The sequence below is a fragment of the Malania oleifera genome, chromosome 2, assembly GCF_029873635.1.
Source record: "Malania oleifera isolate guangnan ecotype guangnan chromosome 2, ASM2987363v1, whole genome shotgun sequence".
Taxonomy (NCBI): Eukaryota; Viridiplantae; Streptophyta; class Magnoliopsida; order Santalales; family Ximeniaceae; genus Malania; species Malania oleifera.
Window position 1 is genome coordinate 149,683,051 of NC_080418.1, and position 11,474 is coordinate 149,694,524.

Sequence of the window (11,474 nt, forward strand, 5' to 3'; positions counted from 1 at the left end):
ATGTTTTTACCCATTACGCTTCAAAATGACTTTCTCTTACAAATTTCTACTGAGTGACAAGTTGCGCACCCAACTATCGATGTGTGGTAGGTTCAAGCTTATTAATACAAAAAACAACAATGATAACTAGTTAATTGATCGAAGGGTTAGTTCCTAATAGAATTCTTGGACCCCTTTAAGTCATTAGGGTGTTGGGGTAAATAAATGGATTAAACCAACACAAATGGTGGCCACCAAGGGAAGCAAAGTTTCATGGATAAGGGTTTCCAAAGAGTTATAGCTGCGTTTGGTAGCATGGATTCAAATTTCGTTGGATGATTTTAGGCAAATTTCAGTACAATTTTATATCATATTTTGTTTAAATTCAACACAAATACATATCTAAGGTCTCCCCAAACATAAAAAAAATAGTGCAAATTTGGATTTGTGTACGAGTTGGGAAATGTTTGATCCCTGGCAACTAGGCAGGAGGAGGATTGTTTCAGCCTCAGCCCCCTGGATTTTTAGGGAACATAGCCTCCAAGAAAATCTTAAGGGCAGTGGATTTCCACCATGTGGCAAATCACTTGAGCAACAGGAGGGGACTTAAACTTGAATTTTATTTAAATTCAATACAAATGCGAATCTAGAATCTCTCTAACTATAGAAATTGTGCAGATTTGGATTTGTGCACTAGTAGGGAAATTTTGATCCCTGACAACCAAGCAGGAGGAGGATTGTTTCAGCCTCAGCCCTCAGGGTCTTTAGGGATCAAAGCTGGCATACAGATTAAACCCAAGGGTACCTCCCCCTGTTCCACGTTTGGAAAGGGAATTCTGCATTTTCATTTGGGGAAAAAACAAAAGGGTACGTTGAAAAAGCTGGCTACGGGGGACAAGAATCATGTGGTCTGTGTGAGGACTCCAATTCCGATGCGGGATCCATTTCATTTTTAGGTCACTTTAGCCCCTCTTTCAAAAATTTTATCCACGTTTACCTTCCATGCCGATCCAAGAAAAGATAAAAATAAAAACAAATGTAGAGCAAGATAAAAGAGAACGTTCTCTGCTTCTCAATTCAAATATTGTATCAAACACTTTGCTCCTCAATTAATTTGTTGAATGAAACTCAAGCTTGGGGATCCTACTCACCAAGCTGATCTCATGCTGACTAAAATTTTGCACTTTGTATACAATTAATCAATTATCATATAGAAACACTGCGTAATCAATTCTGAAAATAACTGCATTCTCCGAACACCCAACCAAACTTACAGCTTTAGAGTTGCCTTCAACCATTTATTTTTCAGGCCAAACTAAATTCAAATATTCCTTGGCAAAGCATAATTCAAGCCTTCCATGATCAGGCAAAGCACAGGTCAGGATGCAAAATGAGTCTCAGATACCAAAGGCAAAAGTGGGAAACCAAAAAGAACATAATAAAAACATCTCTTAGTTGTAAAGCGAGACGGAGACAATGTCAAAAGTCATTCTTTTAAAGCTGTTTTTCCACATCAAAAGGATTCCTTCCCTTTTCCCCAAGCAGACAAACCACCAGCCCAATGGCTGTGTAAAATCAAATTAGTCGCAGACATCTCGAAATTCAGAAAATGTAACTGTTATAAGCCATTATCAACTACTCAAAAAGGCTAGTTCATACACACTCAAAGTCCAGAAGATACCTACACAATCCAAACTGTAACAGCTACTAGAACTTCAAAACCCAGTCGATAGTACATTGCCCAAGTTAAACTACAGAAGTTTTCAAATCCACCCAGAAAAGCAGTGGCACAAACTATACTGTTTTCCCATGGAGACTCACTCACTAGGAGATTCGTCCCTGTTCGGTTCCCTAGAGTATTCTAGGCTGGGGCTGTGGCTCGGACTCCTACTCCGGCTCTGGCTTCTGACTGGACTTTCACCAGGGCTCCTTGAACCATTTTCAATCGGAGAGTGTGAGCGTGAGTACGACCTCTCTCGACTGTATCGGGAATGTGATCTCTCTCGACTGTACCTCTTACCTTGGGGGGAGATGGACCTACCTCAAAATGAAAGACCAGATCAGTGTCTTGGAGGCAAAAGAAGCCCATTATGGGAAGGTAGTGAGTAAAACTTTTTATAAAAATTCACTTGTGTGTGAATGTGAAAAAAGACTTAGTCCTAACAGGCAAAATGCAGCATCACCAACTTGATACCCCGACACCAAGTAGGAAAACATTTGCACACAAGAGAATGGGAATTATAATGGAAGCGTATTTATTACATACTTTGAATAATGCCTCCGTTTAGGAGAAGGGGAGTAGTAGTCGCGGCTGCGGGACCGAGATCTTGCATAGCGTGGGGGTGGAGAACGGGAATACCGACGAGGAGATCTCCTTCGATCATAAAACCGTCCCCTGCAGCAGCACAAAGAAAAAGGAGAAATATGACTACCACAATGCTCAATAAAAACAATTTATGTGCAGTACCAACATTGGAATTATTAGAAAATGTCAGTGATGAATGAATAAGAAAATCTTTATGATAAAAACATTTATATTATAGCAGACCAAAGACAACTTTAAATAAAGCTTCAATCTGTGAAAAAACTGGCTGGCCTCATTAGAGGGTCAAGCAAACCAACCTTGTAAGATGTTATAGAACCAAACCAAAAACAGTAACTGTAATACATGTACGAGGGAAGATGGAAATGATGTCGTTTCATGGGAATCTTGATCAGGATCTAATAAGTCTAATTTTGACTTTGCACCTAAAAAATGACCTAATACCAAGACAAGCATTCTCATTTGGATAAATTAAAAGAATACTTCAAAAAATAAAAGAATATAATTACATTTTATGAATTCTCATTTGGATAAATTAAAAGAATAGAATTTCAATTATTCCCACTTGTGTAAATTAAAAGGGCATTCTTTTTTTTTTAATGATAAGAGTGATTCTTTTGTAATCAACTCAAATATCATAATTCATTTTAAAGAGAACATTTGTCCGTTCAAGTATAAACAGTTAAATATATATCAGGAAACAGCAAGAGTACACATACATGGCATCAACAAGCTCCACTGTGCCTTATCTTTCTAAAGAGAGCACTTGATTAAAACTAGATTTTCTCTCTCTCAACTTTGTAAATGTTAAAAATCCCCTTTTAATGTTGAATGTCCATTTCCATTCAGTTCAATCTTTTGCACGCACTAGGTTGAAATTTAATGTCAGAGAATTCAGTTACATTTTGTTCCAAGTTCTAAAAAGCTCAAAAATGCCTCTATAACCCAATCAAGTAAAATGATCAAAAAGTACTGTTAAGGTTTTCAGCAAAATGGGGAAATTGTTTAAAAGATTGTTCATGCCTATCAAGAACAAATTGCAAAATTTCAACTTCATAGAAATTTTTTTGGACAAAAAAAAGAAAGGGAGGAGGAAAAAAATCAGGAATAGATGAGGAAAAATGTACCTCACTCGTTCCCTTGCCCTCATATCAGCAGGTTTTTTCCTATTCTCCTCTGCAAATACAACTGTCAATTCTCTTCCATTAAGAATTTGACCATCCATTTGATATTTGGCTTCTGCAGCATCAGCTGGATCAACATATTGCACAAAACCAAATCCTCGAGGCTCCCTGCCAGATAAGGCAATAAAAAAACAAACAAAACAAAACAAAATACATGCTGTTAAAAAAGAGGTTGAGGGAAAGTAAAATACTAAGACCCCTTAACTGCGTACGCCATTAACCTTTGCATCAATTAAATTTGGCAAAATAATCCCCAGATATATGGAAGGTCATGATAAGCACGTAAAAGCAAGTGCTTGGCTGCTGACCTTGCAAGTGTCAATTTTAAGATGACTTGAAATTCTTCAAGACTTGAAATCTTCACAATGTATTCAAAACCAAGACTTGACTTCAAGACTTGAGATCTTCACAATGTATTCAAACTCAACTTCCTTCCCATCTTCACTACCATTAACATCACCTTCAACAGAACTCTTATTACTTGATTGATGTCTTCATAACTTTAATTTCACTGTTATAACTCAAGAACTTTAATAAAAACGCCCAATTTGATAATACAACATATGATCATTTAGGGGAAGCCCCCCAGCGACAAAGCAGAGTTCTTTAATGAAGAAAAGCAAATAGAAAGGAGGGATGGAAATTGATTTCATGAATCCATGTGACAAAAGAAACCAAAAAAGATAAAATTAAAAATAAATCAAAATAATTCAAGGATCCATGTTAACATAAGAAAAAAAAGATGCAAGTTCTTTTTAAACAAAAAAATATTAACGAAGAAAACAAAAAAAAAGAGTGTAAAATTCAAACTAAACCAACAAAATTAAGTACATATAGACATATATGTATATACATATAGAAAACCTTCACACCCATGGGAAGGTCAGTCATTTTGGCAACCTCACAGAAGTCAGAGCATTTAGCCAACAAGTTCTATATAGTTAGTAGACATGCTCACCCAGTGTAATAGTCCCTAGGCAAGTAAATGTCCTTGAGAGGACCAAACTGCCCAAACGGCCTCCGAAGGTCTTCCGGCCTGCATTACAGCATAAATTCAAGAATATAAGTGGTGAATCAGTTGAGAAGAATACGCTAACAAAAACTGAAATATACAGAACTTGAACAACAACATTTCCATGTCGTGAAAAAGCTTATCCCTACATCAGAAGTCCACAAGAATATGTTAACAAAAACTGATTAACTGAAATATAACAGCATTCAAACAACAACATACCCATATTGTAGAAAAGCTTCTCTACATCATCCACAAGGATAAAAAGTTAACGCAAATTACCACATTCAATTTAAACACACAGTATTGCTCCTAATAAGGCAAGTACACGGTAAAACATAATAATATAAATGGATAGTTACAGATACATGCACTTATAATACACCCACAAAAGGAGAAATTCCTCTCAAGTTCAATCAAACATAATGATATAAGGGTACATTTGGTTTGCCTCCTAGGCAGGGCTGGGCTATGCTAGGCTAATGGCTCTTAGCCCATGTTTGGTATAGTACATAGGTAGAATGAGACTGGCCAAGAAGGGGAGGCTTGGCCCATTTGTGTGTAATATGGTTGGCCATTTCCACCACCCACCACCAAAACAAGTCAGTCCTGGCTAAGTCATGATCTGTCCAAATTGAATAATATCTTCTCCATCCTGACACCCCAACACAAGCTATCCTCCCTCAAACCTTCTGTTCATCTGCCTTCAACGAGGAATTCCTCAATTGCGTTGATCATCTAGTGGCTCACTGTCGTCTTACCCAACAAGGTTAGCCTCCCCTCTCTTCCTCCCTCACACTCTCTTTCTGGCCAGATATAGAAACATTTTGTACTCAGAACTGTGCACAAATGACAAATATGCCCATTATGGCCATGAAAGCCTCTATTGCATAACCAAATTGACAAAGAAGGCGATGTGTGAAGGAAATTGTCTGAAAATCGATATGTTGTTCAATCAAAGAAGGCAAGTGCACAATTACCAATTATGTCTACCATCCCATTCAAATCTCAAGACGACCTTCTTGCTTTTCCATTCTGGATCCAAATTCCGGCAATCATTCTCCACCAAAAATTCTCTAGGGAGAAAGTGAAGAGAGAAAAAAAGGAACTCTAGACCAAGAAACGAAGGGAACCACAAGCAAGGAAAATTGGGGTCATAAAATGTAAACACCTTACTAATACCACAAGCTTAGAGCTCATAGTCTGCCATCCTCTCCATTTGAGCTCCATATCAAAAATTTGAACAAGCCTTAGCAGTCCAGGGTGTCACAATCGGAAACCCTTTCTCAAACTGTTTTGTGTAGGAAATCCTTTCTAGAACTGTTTTGAGCTTGATTAAAGAATGTGGAGATGGTATCTTAAAGTCAAAATCTAACATCTAAAATAACAATTTTATGCTTTATTTTGCGAAGGGGTATTTTGGTCTCTTAAATGATTACCCTATTCAAAGAAAAAAAAAAAAAAGCAATTACAAAAAATTGGAACGATGTCTCACTTTCTCTCTTGTCCCCTCTCTCTTCTCCCCTCTCACAAAACAATCTCTCCCTCTCAAATGTACAGCAATATGGAGTCTTATGCAGCAGGTCATGCTGTATCAGTTGATCCAGATCAGAGGAAAATCTTTTCGATCTGCGCATGGATAAGGTTGGGGAGCTCTCTTCTTTGCTTGTGGTTGAGAATAACGTGATGCATAGCAGATGGATTAGGTTTTCTAGTAAGGTAGTTTCTTGGTTTGCTAATGGGTTGTTAGTGTTCAGCCAGATGAAAAGGAGGTGTTGGAGTTTTCGTAAGGGTAGTATGCAGTATTGGAAGTCAATTAGATGGACAAAGGTTGGGAAAGTTTATAGAGTTAGGGTTGAGACGGAAAGGAAGGAAATTTTCTGTGTTCAATCCCAGTGGTGGAAAGGGTGAGGGTTGGCAAAACTTTGCAAGCAACTTCTGCGAGATGGCAAAGGAATTTTGGAAGGAATCTGAAGCTGTAGATGCAGATGACGCAACACATCCCCGCTCATGGAGTCAGGCAGTGCTGGGAGGCAAAATGGGCAAAGCAGTGGATTGTAGTAGCCAATCTTGCTCTGGAAATCAGGGTATGGTGGTTGGAAAAGAAGATCCGTGTTGTTGGTGTGGATGTATGATGCAGTAGAAAGAACCTGGGTTTCTGAAGTCAGCATTTATTGCAGACCAACCAAAATTATTTGATCAGACTGGCAAGGAAAGCTAGAGTTTTGGCAGAAGCGGGGATCTCCTCAGTTTCAGTCAGGGCTGCATTTGAAGAGACTGCAAAGAGGAATGGGCCAAGCTATATTTTTATGGTTTTTGATCTGGCTCAAATAATAGAAAAAGAAGGCAACCTTTTATAATGCGCGCCAATTATTTGGTCAGGCCCAATTTATAGGTAAGTAAGAAGTGGACTCAAAGGGAGAGACTGCTCCTTTGGGCTTCATGCATATCGGCCAAGGGGGAGGCAAGCTTATGTCTTAGATAATAGTGATCCAGGTACTTCATTGCTAGATACCAAAAATGGGCAGGCCCAAAATACTATTTCTAGAAACCAGAAATCGAGTATTGATAAGGACACTCTACCTTTTGATAGTACAATACATTCTCAGTCTATAGATTTCCAAGTTATGAGTCGAATTGATCAAGATTTGGAACAAACTAGGATTAGCAGTAGTGAAGATTTGAAACAAGATTGAGGTGTTAAAAATGCAGCAAGTTTTGAAGAGGGATTAGAAAGTGATGTGGAAAAGACTAAAAGATTAGAAGTTGATTTGGGGGCCTTCTATGGGTACTGAAATGAGGAAGGTGTTTGAAGATAAGAGAGAAGAATCTGGTGAGTCAGTGCCAAAGTTATTAAAAGAGATTCTAAAAAAAAATCCTAGTATAGTGGAAGATTCTCATGCTAAGGAGGCTGAATGTAGTAATTGGGTAAGTTAAGAAAAAAAAGGGAAATAAATGGGAGACTTCTCAGATTCAAAAAGTAATCATATTAGTGAGTTTGATTGTGGTAGGGGGTTGTTGTTGGATGAGATTCAAGAACAATATGGACACGTTTCAAATTCTTTTGAAGAGAGAGGGGATTTATACTATCCATCCACCCCCATTGGAAGGCCTTGAGGGAGTTCTATATTTGATTATGATGGTCTCATTAACAATTCACAGAGAAAGGATGGAATTTTGCCCATGGAGGAGGTTCCTAAGAAGGACTTAGAAGCTCAAGATCTTTCGGATAAAATGGGATAAAAGTTGACTGGTTTTGGAGAAAATGTAATGCACATGGTGGCAAAATTTGAAAGTTGAAGGGACAAAGGGAATTAGCAAAATTGAAGAGGTCAAAAATTATGACAGGGAGGGTCGAAAAGGGGTTTCCTTGGTTTATATTTTGTAGTGTTTTTTGGTTTTGCTCTTTTTTTTTTTCATTTTTCTTTTTCTTTGGGGTTTTCTTGTTTTTATTTGGTGTTCTTGTCCTGCACATTGTACCATCCTTTCTTTCTATCTATCTAATATAGTTTCTTTTTTATCCCAAAAAAGAAATTGATAGCCTATTCAATGGGTGTCACAGTCCAGAGATGGGATGGGATTATAATCATAGTCAAGCCAGTCCAGTTCTATAAGCCTTAGCCATTGATCCAAATGCACTCCAAATGGGTATTGAGCAATTGGGAGGATGTTTGAAGGGCAATTTCATTTTATGCGAATTCTACAAATGGATCACATTGAACAAAATAAAACACAGAACATATTTTGAAAAATAAACATAAATGAAGACATAATTATGCAAAGCAATGTAAACTTCCACACCAAAATCTACGATACTGGAAGGATTATAACTAAAACAATAACAATTTCTGCGAATAAAAAAAAAATTGATGAAAACACAAGATATTATATTGCAGTAACAATAACATTAAGTTTAGCTTAAAGTAGGGGAAAAACCAAATGGGCGAAGAAAAGTTATTGAAACCTAACCTACAATCATGGCGAAGGTTACGAACTAAAAGACTGGTAGGAAGATCTCTACCCCGACCTCCATAGCGACCCCTGGGGCTAGGGCTTCGGCCTCTTCTGCCATATCCCCTGGGCGGTGATGGACTATAACTCCTTCCCCTCATTTGTAATGAATTGTTTCGTCTATATATAATTCAAAATGCACGAGTAGAACTTCAAGTAAACAAGAAGCATAAAAATGTAAAACAAATGTCTACATCAAGTAACATGTAACGAACATGAGATACATGAATCACTAGATTCAAAGGGAAAAATCTTAAATGGACTAACCTGCACAAATTCAAATAAAAAGAAACAAGGAAAATATTGCTTTTTCAACACATTAATAATTCAACAACAGAATATAGACATAAAACAGAATATCAAAATTTTACATCTAAATCAAAGCATATTTGCAGAAACCCTTAGTACTGTTCTAAGCTGAAAAGTTTTCACCAAAACTGCGTGATATATTTATTTGCTTCAAGATACTATGGTTTATGAATCGATACATATGAAGCTACTCCCAAGAAAATAGAATAAATGCATTGATGTGTTGTTAACATTTTCCATGGTAATTGTTGCCCCAATGTTTCATCAGCACTTTTGAAGAAGACAACAAATTTGTGATAATCTTAATAGTCAAAAGATATTTCATTCACTCAATAAAGTTGTTGTGAACATTTGCTTAATATCCACCATCTGTTATGTGGACATAAAATTTCAGTTAATTGGATAATTTTATTTTAGTATCTAGTTATGCTAAAATCATGGCTAAGATCCTTTAATTTTAGTCATCTCATTTTGTCGTTTTGGATGAATTGTACATCACATAAAGAAGTTTCTATTGCTCTATGATTTTGGACAACCTCAAACAGATTTGAGAAATCTAGAATCAGATAATCATTGACTTTGCATTACTTTAACATCCACATATTATTATTGTTTAATTATAGGATTTTTTTCAAGACTATTTAGCTCCAATGAAACAATTTTTTATTTGCAATAAATAAAAATTGATCAACGATCCATGATTACTCATTATCTTGTTTTAAATGTGAATCTGACTATGGAAAGGTCTGAAGTGTCTTGTCTCTTGAATGAAATAAGATATACTGCAACCCTAACAAATTACTGATGGGACTTAGAAGCTTAGGGATTTTCATATCTGAGTGCTCTTTTTTAATAACAAAACATTTGAATGATTTTTATTTTAATCTAAAATATTTGCAATCGATACACACCAAATATTTGGGGCAAATGCTTGATTAGGACCAAACAACTAGCACACTTTCTGAATAAGGATCTCTAACAAGGAGAGTTTGAGAAAGCTTACTTTATGATGCTCAAAATTTGAAGAACAACATAGACACATCTTATACTGGGGTGGAGGTGCAAATAGACAGTCTTTGGTGTGGCCAGGATAGGATCCATGTGGAAGGGTGTTCTTCATTAGTTTGTGGGAAAACAAATCATAACGTTAGCATGATCTTTATATCAGCCTAAATAACTTGATCTTCACAATTTTCCAAGAAATTCAAGTATTAGTAAATTCTGAATAAGAATCTCAGGGAGTGGACTTTGGCCTTGACTTTGAGCCAAGCCACTATAATTAGTAATTTCTTTCTTATCCCCAACTCTTTTTTATGCATTGTTATATTAGAGCATGATCCTCTATATGCTTCATATTTAATTAATTTAAGCATAAAAATGAATTCTCTTTTAAGCATCGTCCCAATACGTAACCTCTCCCCTCTTGGATTGCTAATAGGGCAAACTGCTACCTTACATTATCCAGTAGCATCCATGCATTTCTCTTTGAGAAGTAAAATGCTTATTTTTATTCTGAGTTGAGTTTCATACACTCCATTTTCCCAAAAAATGTGAAAATACATTCCTTTTGATTCTTCTCCTTACCTCACTGCCAAAAACAATAACATTTAAAATTAACTACAACCATCAAATGGAACTTTATCCCACACAGAGTAGTGGAATACAAGTCACACAACAAGTATACATACAAGACTATGAACAGTGGGTCTCATAAATAAGCAAATTCTTCACATATGTCAAGCAATAAAACACCAAGAAAAAAAATATTGCAGGGTATGGTGTATGAGTCAGCTAAAACCTTGGAATCCAGAGCACCGAAAAGTTTTTATAAAACAATGGATTAGCTGGAATGGGGAGATAAAAGATCAAGCCGAGATATCTGTAATGTAGGCCATCGAGAGTGTAATTTTTTAAGTAAACGCAATGCTTGCAGTAAAAACCCTACACCCTACAGAGCGAACACACATTCTAAAACCTACAACGGACTATTTCAGTTGAGATATCAAATGCATGCAAATATCCTTAAATGCCCTAAAGAAATACAAGTACACAAAACAAATCAAACAAATCTGGGTTTTTGTTAATTTCTCCAGCAGAGAAATCAAACCCCCGCGATTTCCCCAACCAGTCATCTTACCCTACGTTTCTCGAGTTTACGATAACAAGCAATAACAGGCGATACTTGTAAAATTAGCCATGAAAAACAAAAAACCCAGATTTCATAAGCCCACAAGATTCCCAACCCACCTCTCCCAAAAAGAAAAAAAGGGAAAAAGAAATCAAGAAAGAGAGAAGGAAATCAACCATGTTTGTCAAACAGCATCATCCACATTACAACTTACTGAAATCCCACAAGGAGAGAGAGAGAGAGAGAGAGAGAGAGAGAGAGAGCGAGCTTACCGGTAGAATTATCGAGAAGCAGGGAGGTGGGCGGCTGTGCACGGGGAGGTTCGCGTGTGTAGTCGGAAATGAGGGAAGAGGTAAATAGGGTTTGGGGATTTTGTATGTACTAATTTGGGCTTTTCTTCTTTGTTAAGGGCAAATGTGTCATGTGGTATTAATTAGGATGGGCAATGTGCAATGTTTGTCTAATGGGTTAAATTTTTAAATAAAGTAGTAATGAGTTAATTATCTAAAAATTTTGGATTCTAATTTT

The 11,474-nt window shown here is 36.7% G+C and overlaps 1 protein-coding gene across 1 annotated transcript; it reads right to left on the bottom strand.

Moving 5' to 3' along the window:
• Positions 1 to 1,580: 1,580 nt before the first annotated feature.
• LOC131149746 (serine/arginine-rich SC35-like splicing factor SCL33) lies at positions 1,581 to 11,349 on the bottom strand. Its single transcript, XM_058100463.1, has 6 exons — positions 11,219 to 11,349; positions 8,468 to 8,629; positions 4,445 to 4,522; positions 3,430 to 3,594; positions 2,246 to 2,374; positions 1,581 to 2,016 (listed from the first exon to the last, which is right to left on the bottom strand). The coding sequence occupies exons 2-6, from the start codon at positions 8,608 to 8,610 to the stop codon at positions 1,797 to 1,799; spliced, it is 735 nt and encodes a 244-aa protein (XP_057956446.1). The 5' UTR covers positions 8,611 to 8,629; positions 11,219 to 11,349; the 3' UTR covers positions 1,581 to 1,796.
• Between the last annotated feature and the right edge of the window lie 125 nt (positions 11,350 to 11,474).